This window comes from Lutra lutra, chromosome 4, assembly GCF_902655055.1.
Source record: "Lutra lutra chromosome 4, mLutLut1.2, whole genome shotgun sequence".
In the NCBI taxonomy this organism is placed as follows: Eukaryota; Metazoa; Chordata; class Mammalia; order Carnivora; family Mustelidae; genus Lutra; species Lutra lutra.
In genome coordinates this window covers 193,444,768-193,462,933 of record NC_062281.1, presented here as the reverse complement: position 1 = coordinate 193,462,933, position 18,166 = coordinate 193,444,768, and the positions used below count along the sequence as shown (strand labels likewise).

The 18,166-nt window shown below is 51.1% G+C and overlaps 1 protein-coding gene across 2 annotated transcripts in view; it reads right to left on the bottom strand.

Moving 5' to 3' along the window:
* DNAJC11 (DnaJ heat shock protein family (Hsp40) member C11) overlaps positions 1-18,166 on the bottom strand; it is a 72,190-nt gene that overhangs the window by 32,233 nt on the left and 21,791 nt on the right. For both annotated transcript variants that reach the window (XM_047724089.1, XM_047724090.1), the window contains exons 2-4: positions 17,327-17,456; positions 15,224-15,297; positions 8,223-8,324 (exon numbers count right to left, since the gene is read on the bottom strand). In XM_047724089.1, coding sequence (XP_047580045.1) covers positions 8,223-8,324; positions 15,224-15,297; positions 17,327-17,456 — 306 coding nt within the window. The remainder of the gene's footprint in view (positions 1-8,222; positions 8,325-15,223; positions 15,298-17,326; positions 17,457-18,166) is intronic.

Genomic DNA, 18,166 nt, shown 5'->3' with positions numbered 1-18,166 from the left:
AGCTGGGGGGGTGTCAGAGATAGGACAGGACACAGGGCAACTCTCTACAAGGTTCAAGAACCAAAGCCCTTCCTTGTACCTCCGCAAGAATTTGGAAAACAACAAACTGAATAAAGTTCTTGGCTATTAAAAAATACGGCAGGATTTTTCACACTGATAGGAAGGCAAGAAAACCACCTAGAAAAAGAAACTCTCTAACAAGTAGAACTGATCAAAAATATGCAAAACAGAGAGGAAAACATTAGCAAGTGAGACGATGAGTCCAGAGGGCCCAATATGTGAAACGGAAGGAACGTGGACAGAAGGAGAGGAGGGTTCGGAAGAGTGAACGTGAGAAAACGCGCCAGGGCTGCGGCATGGGCGTGGGTCCACTGCGCGTTCTGGACTCCACTGAGCAGCTCACCCAAGGCCTCCCACACGCAGCTGCACCAGCCCAGACAGGAAAACCCTACAGGCTTCCACAGGGGGAGAAGACCACCCCACATGGGAATGAAAACAGGAATGGGTCTTCTCAACACCAGTCCCAGAAGCTAGAAGACACTGGAATGAGGTCTTCCAAGTTCAGAGGAAAGATGACTTCCAAACTGGAGCTTCACATCCTGTTGAATTGTAGGTTGGAAAAAAAACACACACACAAAAAAACCCTGTTGTTTTTTAGGTCTAAAACAGATCAAGAGCAGCCATTTCTAACATTAAACACAGAGCTCTCACTAAACGCTGAGACACACTTCCTACCATGTGCGTGTCTATCTATACACACACTCAGAAAGACCCAGACACCAGCTTTACGCTTAGTTAGGTCTGAAGATCCAATCGAAACATTCTGAGTTAGGGGAAGGCCGCGTTTCACCTCCGGAAAAATGCTGCGGCACCATCTCTCCCAGCTGAACTTCTACACGTCCTGGGACCCCTCGAGCTCAGACCGAGGAGCTCGTGGACGCAGAAACCCGGAGACCAGACACCCACTCGCAGGGGAAGGCGTACACTGCGGACGGCAGCGAAAATGACTGAGTCACGACTTCGCGAAACGCACAGACGTCTGCACGAGTAGGAGGTGTGGGTAGAAAACAAGTCCCAGAGGCCCACCTAGAGCACGGACCACTTCTGTGAAGCTCGAAAACAATAAAAACCAAACAGCAGATCACTCAAGCACGTATCCAATTTGTGACAAAGTTTAAAAGGCAACAGAAGAATGACCCCCTTTGACTAGTGTTTCTTTGCGGCCCAGAGATGGGGCAGGAGGGGGCCACGGAGGCGGATGCCCGGTGCAGGCAGGACTCTTGTCCCAGGTCAGGCGGGGTGTACCTCCACGTCCCTGACCACTGTTAGGGCTCAGACGTCACACGTGATCCGCTGTATGCATGTGTATGTGTAAGTACTTACGTTATTATTTTCTCTTTCAAGAGACAATAAAATGGGGGAGAAAAGAACCAAGAAATTTGACTTCCAGGATTTCTCTTCATGAAGCTGGGTTCATGATGGAAGATGGGTTTTCTCCACAGGAAGGGACAGAGGGAGCCCACCGAGGGGAAGGGGGTGCTGTTCCGGGCTCCTGGGCCCAGCAGTGCCCCTGTGGCTGCTCCTGGGGAACAAGGTGTTGCCTGAGCGAACAGAAACACATTCCTAGGAAGCCAGTGAGGAGAGTCGTGGGGCCCCAGCTGTACAGTAGGCCAGAGAGCGGGGTCCAGACTGGAGTGGGACCAGGGAGGGTGAAGCGGGGCCTCAGAGGATGCCAGTAGGATGGGTGACAGACAGAAGACCTAAGAGCAGGGGCGCCTGGGTGGCTCAGTTGTTAAGCGTCTGCCTTTGGCTCAGGTCATGATCCCGGGGTCCTGGGATCGAGCCCTGGGTCGGGCTCCCTGCTCTGCGGAAAGCCTGCTTCCCCCCTCCCACTCCCCCCTCTCTCTGGTGCCTCTAGGGCAGGGGCAGCAGCGAGGCCTGGAAAGACCAGCAGGGAGCGGCGAGAACTTGTTTTTGTAGTAGGTCGAGTAACTGACTTTCTCAACTATTTATGCGTATTACTTAGACCACAAAAAAACTGAGAAAAATGTTCCCATTCCTCAGACTTCAAAACTAGAGTCTCCTTAAAAACGATTAAAATCTTGGGGCGCCTGGGTGGCTCAGTGGGTTAAGTGTCTACCCTTGGCTCAGGTCATGATCACGGGGTCCTGGGATGGAGCCCCGCCTCGGGCTCCCTGGTCAGCAGGGAGTCTGCTTCTCCCTCTGCTGCTCCCCGCACTCATGCTCTCCAATAAATAAAAAAATCTTTAAAAGTGATTAAAATCTCAAAAAGGCCTTATGCATATTTAACAATCGGTAGACTTCTTGTGCCTGTAAGTCTCAAAAATTTCCTCCCTGGGAAGAGCCACATAACCAAATGACACCATTACTCACAGGCAGGGCCTGGAGTGAGAGAGACCCCCCGCACCCCAACCCAGAGGTCATCAGAGAACTCCACCCAGCCCGGATGGGAGCACCACCTGCCGGCCGGGAATCCACTCCCACACTGACTCTGTGAACAGCCGGGAAAACTTATTTTTATCTTAATTATATAACTCCCCCCACCCCCCCACCCCCCTGGAAGATGTAGGTCCTTGCTGCTCTGTGTTCAGGATGAGATGGTGGAGAAAAGTGTGGTTTCCTTTAGTCCCCAGCAGCCCGCCTTGTTCCTCGCACCAAGCCAAAATCGTCTTTGAGCTGTTGGTTCTGTTCTCCGCAACTACCACAAATTAAGACCAGTTGCTGCTTCTCCACAGGGAGGGGGAAGCTGTGCCTCTCTGACCTCAGCTCCTACTAACTCCCTCCACCACTGCTGCACATACTCGCCTCTTTGCTATTCCTCGAATATACCAGACCCACCTTATCCCTTTGAACTGGCTGCTCCTTCCACCCAGAAGGTTCTTCCCCGATACCCACACGGTAACTCTTCTCTCCTCTTAGTTTCAGTGTCGCTTGCTCAGCAAGGCCCGAGCACCCCATCTAAAACTGCAGTCCTCCCCCCCCTTACCTCGCCCTACCTCCCCACTTCGGCATCATTGCCTCCTAACATAGTACATAATTTACGTGTCGCATCTGTGGTGTAGTATCTGTCTCTCTCAACTCGAATCCCAGAGGGCAGGGGCTTGTCTGCCATTCTCTGCCGCACGCCCACATCTGGAGCAGGGCCTGGCTCGGTACGGGCACCCGGTCTACACTGCCTTGTGAACCCGAGTCACCTTTAGCTTACCCACCCCCGACCTACCACTGCTCTAAACTGCGGTTGTTAGTAGTAAGCCCAGACAGTGCAGACCACCATTTCTCCCCGGCTCCCCTTCTCTGAGCTAGCCCGGGTCACCTTTCCACTCTAGTTCACTGTGATATTCTAGAACTGTGGTTTTGTCCTCTGGCCTTGGGTCACCGGAGAATATGACAGACACATCTTCACTGACATCATTCATAGAAATTCTGAGCATGCCACGTGACAGCCCTTCTCCCATGACGAGAAGCTTCTCACCAGGCTGGAGATGGTGCATTCATCAACCCTCTTTGAGGGGAATCAGTCGTTCATTCAGTCAGGAATGCTCCGTTCTGAATTATTGTCATGTTTGTATTTTATCTGGCCATAAGGATAACGTGAGAAATTTCTGTCAAACGCATTCTCAGTGACTAAATGAAACTTCCCCCAGGAGGCAAGTGCGTTAAGAGCAACGTGCAGCTGCTTTCTAGCTGCTGGGCCCAGGGTGGCTCTTGAGGTCGTGTCCGCAGAGTCGCTGTGGGATCAGAGTCGGAACCTGTGTTGCCTGAGCTCAGCGAGGATCAAATGTAGACTCACCGGAATTCCAAGGATGGCCCCACCCTCGTGTCCCCACAGCCCCCAAACAGCAGTCTCTCACTTGGACACCTTGATTTGGAGCGGTGACGCTGACAGGATGGGGGAGGACAGCCTCCTGTCTCCCGCAAAGGCTCTGCCTCCTCACTTGGTCCCATCTTCTACAACTTCCCAGTCTCTTCCCCTGCGGTGGCTGCCTATTTCTGCAAACGCTAAATCGTCCCCTCCTGCCATCGAACACAACAAACATATGGGTCCAAAGAGCTTTCCTTCGGCACAATTTTCCTGTCAGCAAAGCCGAGTCGGTTTATGACATCAGAGCCATTTCCCCCGAACAGACTGAAGTCATAGCCACGGGCTCATTCGAATGCCTACGACCGTCAGCCGCGGCAGCCGAGACACAGCTTTTTAAAAACCCTTTAAAAATAATGGAGTAATGTAATCCTGCATCTTTATGAAAACGTTTTGGGATTTAAAAATATTTTTACTGTTACATGTCTTCCTTGATACATTATTTAAATTCTTTTCCCGATAAAGCGGAATCCTATTTTTAAGCTATCGCAGGAACCAGGCCGATAAGCCGGCCTTCCTGAAATCAGAGAGGAGGTCTTGCCAGGGAGCTTACGTGGACCTCTGAACAGCGAAAAGGAAACGGACAGGACACAGCGAGCCCCTGAACTGGTCCGTGATGGGATCAGCAGGCGGCCCGCCTACCCCCGGAGGCAGACGGCGGCGGCCCCCACAACGGCTCCCCAACAGCTTGTGACTTAGCGCTCTGCTTCGCACGGAATGGGAACAAGGTCCCCAGAAGGCGGCAGTAACGTCCGCCGTCTGACCCCAGAGCGGCCGCCGTGGCAGGGAGGGGCGGCTTCCGGGCATTAACAAAGGAAAGAATCAAGGGAACCAATCTCAAGTGAATGCAACACGGAACAACCCTATGGTGGGATCCTAAGTCTTTAAAAGGCAAGCTCTGTAGACGGATCGAGACAGAGATCCGGAGGATGGAGGGAGGGAGGGTGGCCGGGGCAGTGCAGCGACAGTCCAGTCGCACGTGGCGCTCTCGATGGGGACGAGCCTCGCCGTCTGGCCCGGCCGCGAACACCCTCCCAGAGCTGCTCAGTGCCGGGGCCCGGGAGGTCCTCGGATGCCACCAACCTGAGCCTGGGGGTCTCCGCCAGAGGACTTTCCTCTCATGCAGCAAACACAGAAAACAGAGGCGAGGAAACTAAGGACTTTGGGGTCTTCTGACCCTAAGCAGTGGGTTTTGGGGCAAACCTTCATTGCACGCAAGGGGAAACTGAGTTAAGACAGGAGAAGCAGCCTGACCCAGGGCCCAGGATGGGAGGGAGGACTCTGAATCCCTGCGCAGGGCTCCTGACTCCAAGTGGAAGGTTCCACCACACCGTCTCTGGCATCTGCTCGTGAGCGTGTCTACATGCGTTCCGCTGCCGGCTCGCACACCAGAGCTGGGGGCTGCGCTCGTCATTTCTGAGCCCCACAGTGCTTTCCCAAGCTCATTCGTATAAGACAGGACTCACAGCTAGCTGGGCACGCTGAACACCACTGGGCCAAGGCCGCAGCAGAAGGCTGATGGTGTTGTCAGAGGACCATTTTGAAATCCCGGTTGCCAGACCCCATCCAGACCCAACCACCACAGGCCCAGAACTGCCTGACCAAACCAAGCGTTTCCCATGCAGTGCTGGAGGCAAAACGAAAATGAAATTGAGTTCTTAACCTCACTAGTACCTGATAAGTACCACTATGCATTTCTTTAGCAGGCTTGTCTGTCTCTAATAAATTAACTCCTGTTTCCTATTTTTAAAATCATTTCCCAGGACGCCTGGGTGGCTCAGTCGGTTAAGCAGTGGCCTTCAGCTCAGGTCATGAGTGTCCTGGGATTGAGTCCTGCACTGGGCTCCCTGCTCAGTGGGGAGCCTGCTTCTCTCTCTGCCTCTGCCTGCTACTCTGCCGGCTTGTCCCCCGCCCCACCCCCGCGACAAATAAATAAATAAAATCTTAAAAAAAAAAAAAAAAGGTTAAATCATTTCCCAGCTTGTATGACAGGAAAGCCAGACAGCTTCATTCTTTTTTTTTTTTTTTTAAAGATTTTATGTATTTGAGAGGGAGAGAAAGAGAGAGACAGAGACGGACTGAGGGGAGGTGCAGAGAGGGGAGGGGAGGTGCAGAGAGGGGAGGGAAAGGGACAAGCAGACTCTGCCGTGAGTATCGAGACCGACACAGAGCCCGATCCCATGACCCTGAGATCATGACCTGAGCTGAAAACAAGAGGCCGACAACTCAACCGACTGAGCCACCTAGACGCCCCCAAATGGCTTCATTTTACAGACAAGAAGACGAAGCACAGGTCAGATGCTTTGCTCCGGGTCCCGCATCACTGTATCAGTCAGGAATTCCAATCTATGACTTTTCTCACCTGACCTCTCTGCCTGTTCTTGGTACACACATCCTACTAGAAAATCCCCGCCCAACAAACTCTTTCTGGTAACAACAGAGAGAAATGCCTGTCCAAGATTCAGATGGCAGTGCCAAAAACGGAACCTGCCTGCCAGTCCCTTGGCACAGGTCAGTGCTCAGCCTGATGGTCATCGGCAGTGTCCTTCCTCTGTGGTTTTCTTAACAGAGGAGATCGCCCTGTCTTCTTAGGATGAGAACGTTCCAAACCCTTCCACTATGAAAAGAAAATCCTCAGAAATGGAATAAAAGACCCAGCTCAAAACCTCTCCCTGAGATGCTGCATAGTCCACATCTGGCTATCACTCACTATTTCTGGTTAGAAACCGTCTTATTTGGAAGCGGTTTATGCAAGTAGCGCAGTATTAGGAATTTTACAATAACTTGCACGCTTGTGTGAAACGGTCACAGCTGTGCTCCCTCATTCCACAGAAACATGGCCCGGAGACACATTTCCACAGAATCCCAATAAGCAATCACTGCGCACACCCAGATGGCCAATTTCATTGCAGGACACAGAGGCTCAGGCTACTGTGACGTTCTCTTCCCCCTTCGTTGCTCTGAATGCGGCAGAGCTCCAGCCAGTGCAGCAAAGACATCAGAGCAACAGCGCGCTCCCGCCGGGCTCCCAGCCCATCTCCCCAGCCCTCGCTCCATCTGCCAGCGCCGACCCCTCAAATCAGACCTCCCCACGGTGTGCGGCTCCACGCTGGCTGACCGCTGGCTCCACGAAGGTCCCCCATGAGCAGGGTTCAGGCGCCCCCGAGATCTTTAGTGCCCTCGACTATGTCACCCGCCCCGAGTCGGTTTGACCGGTGTTTCAATTCTCCACCAGCCTGTGACCAAAAGCCGCTCGCCACCACTGACGCCATCATCTGTTGCAGGGAGGCTGGGTAGAAAGGAGAGGTGTGGGCATTTATAAATATACTTTGAAATGCAGGCTTCAAATAGACGGCAGTGTTCTGAATATACAGTCCTCTAACTGCTGTGGGAGTCTTTAAAAAATCCACTTTCTGGAATATATTTGATCAGAAGTTCGTATTATCGCCCCTCCCAGCTGTACACCAGCGTCTGTTCTTTTCCTGCAGGAGACGCTCGGGCCGCCTGCCAGGCCACCCTGGTCACGTTGACTGAGGCTGAGCCTCGCTTACCCACGCACTGAACGGGAACACGGGGCCGCATTCGGTTAGCCACTCGCACATCTGGTACCTTTGACTGACTGACGCGTCCCATTTGCCTCAGGGCTGGGACACGGACTCAGAACGCGCTTCCCTAACAAACCAAAGGACAGAGATACAGTACGTGGGACTGAGAAGCAGCTCCCAGACTCAGGCACGTTGCTAGGTCACAGGACTCAAACTCCCCTGGGGACCTGACCGAGTCAAAGGGGGTCATCTTGTCGCTGCCACAAGAGCCCAGTGACTGGTGTTCACGGCCCTGTTGTCCGGAGAGGATAAAAGCCTAGGCCCCTGCACAAGGCAGTCTGGAAGTGTCCCATGTCCCAAGCGATGCAGGGAACCCAGCTGCCTCAGTGTGGTCAGGTGGCCGCCCTCTCCCTGACAGCGAGTGTCCCCTGACTGTCACCCAGCAAGAGTGTGGGCAGTTCGACTGCAGGAAGGGTCTCGGGGACCCGCCTGTGCTGCCTGCTGTCTGGGATGTCGCCTTGGCTTTGGGGAACCATGGGATTAGTGTTGCTGCCCTGCACACGGCTGAAAACCCTTTTCTCGGTTCTCGGTCCTCGGGCACAGCTTTGCTGAAAGCCACCGGGAGCTGCTTTCCATAAAGACGCCACTTGGATAAACAAAACTTTGTTCCACCAGTTTTGTACGTTATTACCTTAAAAACAAACAAACAAACAAACAAAACCCCAGCAGTACCACGGATCTCGGGCTGGCCTCCTGCCTCGCACGCCCCGCGCCGTCCTCGTGTGGGCCTGGCTCACCTTGGGGTTGGTGCGCTGCTGCAGCCTCCGCTCCTCCCGCTCTCTCTGCAGCCGCTCAAACTCTTCCCTGATTTCGGCCGGTGTTCTCCTCCGCTCCACCACCTGCGGGCACAGTAGAAGGAGACAGTTAAGGACCCAGAAAGCAAGGCAGACAGACGCAAAGAGCTGACATGGTTAACTGGCGAGTCTGCGTGGCCTGGGGTCGTGTTCCTTTCCCCAGGACTTAACAACGCCAGCGACGCCCAGTGGGGTTTTCTCCTGTGGACACGGGCCGTGGTGAGGCGAGGCTCACGGTCACACCCACTTAGCTCTGTCATTGTCCCCATGGCCGTGCTTCTCCTCAGCTCTCCGGGGAGACGGAAGCACGATTTCCCTGGTTTCAGTAGCTGATGCGAGGCTGCAGGAACCTTACAAAGAACACGTCACCTTATTTTTAAATTTTCATTTATTTTTTGAGAGACAGGGTGAGAGAGAGAGCTTGCACACAAGTGTCGGGGTGGGGGTGACAGAGGGAGAGGGAGGGGCAGAATCTTAAGGAGGCTCCACACCCAGCCTGGGGCCCTGCTCGGGGCTCGATCTCACCACCCTGAGATCATGAGCCGAGCTGAAATCAAGAGTCAGACACTTAACCGACTGGGTCACCCAGGCTCCCCAAGAACACATCACCTTAAGTCTCATGGTCTAAATTCCCAACGGTCCTAGCACAGACAATAAACCTTAAAGATGGAAGCAAAGGGCAAAGGGGCCCACACAGCCTGGCCGTTTCTCCCCAGCGCGCCGGGGCCATCGCTAGAGATGCCTTCTGGGCTTGGACCAAGGGGTCTTCGGCCATCAGGTTGGGCATTTTTTGCAACCTTCCACACTACAGTACGATAGGACCCTGAGAACATAGGATGTCGGGTGCACTTCTGCACCCACAATTCTCATACTGACGGGCAGACCCCCTGAACACTGGGGGCCGCACAATGATGTCAGATCGATGAGGAAATACGGCCTCCCACTGCGGCTTTTCTTAGCACGTCATGAAGCAGAGATCTCCAAGAGGCAACAGAAGGCCACTGTGGGCCTAAGGCCCCATATCTGTGAAAGAGGAAACCGCACCATGTGATTTTTAGGGTCCAAGATGCCACGGCCTGTGAGAAACACCAAGATCAGGGTGGGACAGCGTCAGGAGCTGGGCGGGAGGAAGCCCCGAGAGCACATTGACTATAGCAGTGGGAGAAACACAGAGGAGCCTTGAGAGGCTGCTCACAGAACAGCTAAAAAGGGAGGTGATGTGAGAAGAAGCAATCCTGGAAATCACAAGTTTAAAAAATTGTTTAAAAAAATACACACAGCAAAAAATCAAAATAGTACAGGAGGATATAAAGCAAACAGTGCAACTCGTCTATAGCACCCTCTTTCCCATCATCCCTCCCACAGGCTAACATCGACTTTTTCTGTGTCTTCTAGACATCTCTGTGCTCACATACGTGTGTGTATGTGTATTTTCTGTGTCTTCTAGACATCTCCGTGCACACATACGTGTGTGTATGTGTATTCTAACACATAAATGGGTTATAGTCTAGGTTTTGTGCACCTTGGTTTTATTATTCAGCAATAAAGAAAAAGTAATATAAAAACTGGCTTATCAAAAAAAAAAAAAAAAACCCACTGAGAAATGTGTTTACTACTTCTCTCAGGAAGTAAAGAGAAAAAAATAAAGAAAACGTTTTCTCCTCTCATAACCCGATACAACCAAGAATTACTAAAAGGGGGCAGTAGTTCTCCTAAAGGAAGTTTTAAAATAAAAACACAAAAATCATCCAAGAACAAATAAATCAGTGGCACCAGTGACTGCTCTGTGGCCTCCCAGCACCGTCCTTGGTCGTACTGAACGGACACAGAGGCTCAGCCCGCTGGTTCTCTGCAGCTGAGGCGTGAGCACCCACCCTGCGTCCCTACCCCGGACTGAGCCGGGGGCAGAGCCGGGGCAGGGAAGCTCAGGGCTTCAGCTTCTATGGCATCTCTGTCTCCCACCAGCTTCTCCCTTCAGCACAGAGAATAAAAGCCAAAGAGCTTCAGGGAGATAGAAGTTACCAACTACTCCATTTAACCATGAAAATCAAGAAAGATCAGGAAAAAAGGATTTAAAGTATTTTAGAAATTCTTCACGACCTCTGAACCCCAACCTATGACTGTGGAACCTGCCAGTGGTGACCTAAGTGCTTCACTACCAAGGTCAAGCAGGGACTGGATGGGAAGCGCCTGCTGCACGGGTTCCGGAATAACCTGCCTGTTCTGCCGGGACAAGGTTTCCCACCGAATACTCTGACCAGCGGGACACCGGTGTTGATACTGCAGACTAAGCACAAGTTTGACAAGCCAAGCTTTAACCAGCAACACAGACTCCGTGAATATGCCTCTCTCCTGATATTTTTTAAATACACAGATTTGTAAGATTTCAGGAGTTATAAGACTGGAAAGCGTCAGGCTCTGCAGAGGCCAGAGCAAAACAAGATTTGTTTTAGAAATTCTAGAGCTGTCTGACCTTTGCTGACTGAATTAATAGCTGTAAATCCCTCTCTCTGCCATACTCTGTGATAAGCTGAAGAGGCAAATATTCCAAACGTGTGAAGTCATTCCATTTCTAGTCGATTTTACACCGGTTTGGCAAACAGCTGGTGCATAATCAGAGCGGACTACAAAGTCAAGACAATTGGCACCTCCAGAGCGGTGAAGAGCTGGGTAGTGCAGGGCAGAGTCTCGCTTCCAAGGCTCCCGACATAGTTTGTCCTTTCTGCCCTTTACACGCAGTGCACCACGGCAGAGAAGGGAAGGAGACCGAGTCAGCCACACGTCACTTTCCTCCATCTCAGTTACCCTTAGATAGACGTACCCAGGAACACAGTGCCCAGAACCACATGCCAGCTGGTGAATACCAGACACTTTCCGTTAACAGGGCAGATCACGTGCAGCCCCTGACTCTACACACCTGTCCCGTTCACCTTAACTGTCCATTCACCAATGAGGTCCGTCTCTGCGCTAGCCAGGAAGATGGATCCGCCTTGTGGAAGAGGGGGTAGGGGTCCCTAAAAGCAAGGCAGCGTGGTAGAAGGACAGAAGGCAGGCTCTCCCACCCTGCCTCTAACCTCCTGGCAGCCTCAGGGGTGCGGGGAGGGTCACGTCACCTCTCTAAGCCTCGGATCCCTGCCACAGTGATGGGGTTAGACCACAGGATTCCTGAGGGGTTGTCTGGTCTGAAAATCCTGAGTCCAGCTACTTGACTTTGGTTTTGGAACAATTTTAGAAAATTATTCAGAACTTTAGAAAAATTACAAAGACAGTACAGGAAATTCTCCGACACCCTTCCCCCAGCTTCCCCCGATGTTAACACCTCACACAGCCCCAGGACAGCGGCCAAATCTCAAAGCCAACCCTAGAGCACTCCAAGGAACGGAACCCGGACTTTCTCGATTTCACCAGCTCTTCCACTAACATCCCTCGTGTGTTCTGGGATCCGGTTTAGGCTCTGGCCTTGCATTTTGCCAACCCATCTCCTTAGTCTGCGAGAGCTTCTAAGTCTTTGTTTTCATGACCTTGACCATACTGCAGGTCTGCCTAATGTGGGCTGCTGTCGTAGCCATTGTGAGATGGACGTCAAGGAGACAGGAAAGAGTGAGAGTGGATACCGGCAGGGCCTGAGGACAAAAACTAGACCGTGGGGGGGCGCCTGGGTGGCTCAGTGGCTTGAGCCTCTGCCTTTGGCTCAGGTCATGCTCTCAGGGTCCTGGGATCGAGCCCCACATCGGGCTCTCTGCTCAGCAGGGAGCCTGCTTCCCCCTCTCTCTCTGCCTGCCTCTCTGCCTACTCGTGATCTCTCTCTCTCTCTCTGCCCAATAAATAAATAAATTAAAATCTTTAAAACAACAACAACAACAACAACAACAACAACAAAAAACAAAAAAAAAAAACTAGACAGTGGGCAGTGTAAGCCAAAGGACGTTATGGAACATCTCCCAGTGCTACTGAGTCACGGGTTCTCCTCTCCGCCGGCTCACGGTTACCAGCTTCAATGCCACCAAGCACTCCCAGATCAAAGGGAAGCTAGCCACTCAAGCCAAGTTCATTTTCAACATGGGTACTGCACAAACACTGCTAACCAACTTGGGTAACTAAAATGGCTGGTTTCACAAGTGGCGATCACTTGTACGTCTGCATCTTCTTCCTTCGGAATTCTGCTGGAGAATGACAAAGCCTCTCGAAGGTTAAAAGAAAAAAAAAGGGCAAAAGCACAGGTGGCTCAACTGGTTAGGCATCTGAGCCCCCTTTAAAAAAATCTTATTTGTCATGAAGAGAGAAAGAGAGAGAGAACACACAAGCGGGTGGAGCACCAGACAGAGGGAGAAGGCGGCTCCCCACTCAGCAAGGAGTCCGATGCAGGACCTGATCCCAGGACTCTGGGATCATGACCTGAGCCAAAGGCGATGCTTAACCGACTGAGCCACCCAGACGCCCCTAAGCATCTGACTCTTGATTTCGGCTCAGGTGATGATCTCAGGGTTGTGGAATCAAGCCCCCTGTTGGGCTCTGTGCTGAGTATGCAAACCACTTGGGATTCTTTCCCTCTGCCCCAAACCCCTGCTTACTCTCGCTCTCTCTAAAACTAAACAAAACAAACCTTGAAACGGACTAATGGCTGAAAGCAGGGCTTGTACCTTGTGCAGCCTGAACAAGCTCAGGTTTCCTCCCCAGGGCCCGCCAGGCGGGCTCTGACATCTCGGGACTAAAGGCGTCTCAGGTGCTATGGTTTTGACAGTGCCCTCCCTCCTCCAGCCACTGCCTGTATGTTCAGACTAACAGGTATGTGGCAAGCGGATACTGTCAGCAATTAGAAAAGTTTAAAAGTTGAACAACACCAGCAACAGCGCAAAGGGAACTCAGCTGAAGCCGGAGAATCCGCACGTTAACCGGTAGGGGTTAACTGGTCTCTTGAAGAAGTCAGGACGCCAGCCGCACAGAATGCTCTGGAGTGAGACCGTTCCTGTGCGACATGAACAATGGGCTCCGTTTCTATCGTATGTCAGGCACCCATACCTTTCTTAGTAAATATCGGGGAGTTATCTTCATGTGCTCTTCCCTGAAGGCATTTTTATCTTCAGTGAAAGCTTAGTATCAATGCAAAAAAAGCAAAATGCAAAAAAGCTTAGTTATCAATGAAAAAAAAAAGCCAATTCTGATCGATGAGAACTTAATTTCCTTATAAAGTAGCTTACTAAAATATATAAATAGAAAAGCTTATCCATTCACCATCTGTGACTGCCTACATACTTTTATAATCGTTACTGTGTGTGTGGTTTTGCTTTGTTCCTAATGGGGAGATAATTTGGTTTGGCGAGAGGAAACCAGGCAGTATTTTGTCAGGAAGGCGTTATCCCGCCACTCCATTAGATGGGCTGATGGTGCTGGGATTTAACCACCCAGACTCCAAAGGGGGAGCCTCCGGCCTTTCAGGGGCCCTGAATGCACCCATCCAAACCACAACTGACCCACGTGTTCAAAACACAAGGGAGCTTGACCATGTGCACAAAGGATGAGGAGAAAGTCAGTAAATACGACGGGATTCTATTTTCCTTTCAGGAATGGAAAAATGTGAAGCTATCGGACCCAACGCTTTGCTACAAGGAACTAAAGTGACGTGAAGTGCTGCTGCCTCCATCAAGCCACAGGTCAGAACCCAAACGCCTGCTGGAGCCAGGTGGGACACGCGGACGAAGGGTGGGCCAGTGGTCAGACGACAGGAAGTGGTAAGCCCTGGGACGGCAACAGCATGGCCCGCCCACGGGGCAGAGGCTCCTCACAGGACAATTCAGATATGCTGCTACCAGATTTTCCGATTTTTCCAAGAGAAGACAGACAACTGGATATTTATGTAAAACCTCCCATTTTTATAAATGTTAGCAACTACAATTTATTGCGTGGGCATCCAAAACTGGGCCACAGGCAGAAGATGGCCCATAAGCGGCCATAAATACGAAGCAGCAATGGCAAGGGACTAGAACCCGTGTGGCTTCTCTTGCACTCCTTCTCCAAAGGCCTGGAGAAGGCTCCAATACTAGTTAGAAGAGAGGCCTCCAGCTCGAGATGACATACTGAGAGAACTTCAAGGGTAATTTATGCCCTTGCATATGCCTTGTAATTTATGCGATGAGAGAGAAGCCAGTGAAAGCCAGTTTAACGCTAACAGCCTCCCACCATTTCTCGGGCATCAGAACCAAGTCTCTTTAATGAAATTAAATTCTAACACCTACACGTTCTTACAGCAACTTAAGAGTTTTCCCGCTAATTCTCACATTCGATTTCCCACTCGAGCCTCGGGCCTTCCTGCTGCAGAGGGTAGCGCGGACGTGCACGAGGCTTGGGCGGAGGTGGCGTGAAGGAGCACAGAACTGTGTGAGTTTTGCAACTCTTCACACAGCCTGGCTGCCGGGGGGGGGGGGGGGGGCGCAGCTTCTTTTGCGACGGGCCGTTTAGCCCGGCCGTTCTCAACTGTGCTGTGCTTCCATTTCTTTCACATGCACGGCACGTGACCAGCAGGAACACGTTCCAGACGGGGCTGCCGGTAAGCTGGGGTGCAGAGAGGGCACAGAACCGTGCCGCCCGGGGGGCGGGGGAGGGAGGCCGCAGGAAATGCAGGTGAAGGCAGAACTGTGTTCTGCAGAAACGGTCTTCCATCAACCCCACAACCAGCCTGGGCCCTCCCTGGGGTTAGGAATTACTGGAAGCATCTACGCCCTTAGCTTTTCACCCGACAGGTCAGGATACTGAGGACAAGCTGGGTGACTGACCTGCCCAGGTACACAGAGGTACGCAGAGGCACAGCCGAGCCTAGAACTCAGCCTCTGAGACCAAAAGACCAATGAGGATGGGACTCTGGCGCCTCTCGGTATTCTCCAACCCACGATCGCAGGGTGTGGAGCTGGAGGGCTCTTCCGGGACACAGGATGCGCAGTTTCTCTTACCTCCCATCCTTCCATTTCCAGTCCTCTCTTCCCATATATATCATAGATGGCTCTGGTCTGGGGGTCGCTGAGCACTGCAAATTCAGAACGACACATGCTAAGAGAGCACGGAAATCTCCCGTCGGAGCCGGAGACAACATCACCCGGTAAGCTCACCTCTTCCTCTTCCCTATCCAACCCCAACCTTCCATCCCGTGCGTCCTTCCTCCTAACTGCCTCTTAGATCTGATCTAGGATGTGCTGAAAGGTGGACACGAATGAGAAATACTGGATTTTTTGTGTCTCAGCTACTCTTAAATTGTGAGGTTCACCTTATAGGAGGCTGCTTCCGAGTGTCCCTAAAGAACAGTTGTTTCTAACAGAGCTCGGTTTCTGCTGTAGCCCGTAACGTACCCGGGCTGTTCATTCCAGTCTCTAAAGCCTGTTCAGACAGGCTCTGATTGTAGAAAAAGTTGATTTATTATTTGCTCTATTACAGAGTTTCACTAACTCCAAAGACAGGTTCTTTTCCCCAATCTTTCCTTTTTTATAAATCATTTAAGGACACAAACACCTGACACTATGGTGGCGGCCCACGTCACCTAACTCAGTACATCAAAGTCTTTCAGTGAGGGACGAAGCCACTGGAAGGATGTCCGAACTGAACACAAGTGTCAGGAAAGCTAACGGTCATTCCTCTTCTCCTCTGCCAGTTTCTGTTCAAGACCTTTGAATCTCCTCTCCCCTGAGACTTCCCATATATTTTTAGGCCTAATTAAAAAAACGATGTAAATGATTCTATCCATATTCAAATCTAATGGGGAAGAAAGAAATGCTGACCAGTGGAAAACGTGGGAGGCAGACTTCTCGAGCTGCTCTGGAGGATTTCATAGGGAATTACTTATTCACGGCTTTGCTTTGGTCTCCCCGTTAGGGTGAACACTGGGGCCAGCTCTGCTGCCGCAGCACTTCCACCAGCTCCTCGAGGGTTTTCTATTAACTCTTCCCTGAATCTCCAGAACCACACGAATGGGCTGAGGGTGATCTGGACAGCAGTCAAAGTATCGCAGCCGTTTAGCCTGCAGGATGCGACAGAAGGACCAGGCACCTGGACCGGACCACCGTGGAAGCGGTCTCACTGGAGTTACGTGCGATGAAGACCCGCCACTGAGCTCAGACCCGCGCCACGTGCCACGGCCCGAGTGTTCCTCCTCAGTAAAATCTAATTTTACAGTAAAACCACTAAGTGAAATACAGCATATGCTCTTACAACTGCAACGAGAAGTCTTTATTCTCTAAAGAAACATGCTACTAATTTTTGGTCTAACCAAGGAGCAAATGACCAAATGGCTCTGGAATAAAGAGCCTGTTTTACTTGGTGTGTGTCCTAGGAGTAAATTAACATTTTTTAATCTTTCTTTTTAAAACTGTGGCAAAATATGCATAACAGAGAATCCATTTTAGCCGCTTTGAAGCGTACGATACGGGGCACTGAGGGCAGTTGTGCCGCTGTGTGACCAACACCACCGCGACCAAGAGCTTCGCCACCATCTCCGACAGAAACCGGGGACCTATCAGCGACTTGAACATTTTACACCCAATGACATTACAGAATTTTCTTTCTCTAGTACCTGAGATGTAAGCAGAAAACCCTGCGTTACTTGACTCTACTCCCTGCTGGCCTCCTTAAGATCGTTCTCCTCCTTCTATTAGAACCTTTCCTTCACTGAATGCTCCGGAGCCAATAAAATCGGGGCCAAAAAAAAACGTTCTTGTACATCTTCTCAAACAAGAGAACAAAGGGGGCTTGTCGGCAGCAATCAGCCTTTTACTAGAGTTCCTTTTAGAAGAAAGCCAGCGAGCGACTCATTGCCCCAGTGCTCCCTGCAGCTCAGCCCGTCCGCTGCTCTCCCCGCACTCGTGCTTCCCACTCACTGGACACATATTGATTTCTGAAGCAAAATACTACTCTTTCAAAGGACCCTGTCAGTAAAAAAGCACTGACCTAACCCTCCTCTCTTATACACGTCTAAGGACTCTCTTTCTGTCCTCTACAAATCAAGTCTCTTAAAAATCGAGCAGCTGCTTCCAGGGCGTCCGCGTGAAGCCAAGCCCTCCGCTGACCTTCATAAGCCTGGTGAACAAGGTTAAACAGTCGTTCTGCTTGTGATTTGAGCTCGGGGTCTCGGTGCTTGTCGGGATGGTAAAGCATACACAGCCTCCGGTACGCGGCTTTCAGCTCTTCAGAAGAGGCCTACGGAAAGAAAAATCCAATTAGAGAACAATCAATGCTCCTTAAATATTATCATTATCAGAATCAGCCTTGAAATGGGAGCCTGTCAGCCACTTTCCAACGTGTCTGCTCTCCGCACCCGGGACATAATGAAGTTATGCTTTATTGCTTCAATAAGGCTTCTTTTTTCCCCAGTTAATAAAGTGATCAATTATGGACATCAATAGCAACTGCGTTTCGCTGGGAAATGCTGCAATCAGATGTGTCTCTAATACTGGTTCACTGTGCTCAGAGCTGAAACAAAAAACGTCAGAGACCCGCTTACTTTTTAACCTGAGTTATTTGAGATAAATCATAACAAGGTACTCCTAACAGAAAATTGGCTCAGACAGGGAAAAAGCTATACACCACCAGACAGCAATGCCATGTGTCTTACGCAGTTTTCCAACAAAAGAAATGCGGTGAATATTTGCCCTTAAAAAAATCAAAGACAAATAAAGCCGTAAAGCCAACACACGCCCCCGGTTCAACTTCTAATTCCAAAAGGCAGCACAGAAAGCAGGCAAAAATCCTTTGCTACCCTACAGCAGAAACCAAAGCCCTCCTTCCGAAATCCAAAAGACGCCCCCTGCCCCCGAGGCCCCAATCCTCACAAGTCCTCAGCTGGAGGGAGAACATGCACCACGAGAGGAGGAGACGACACGGAGTAAATAAAATGGACTCCGTGTTTC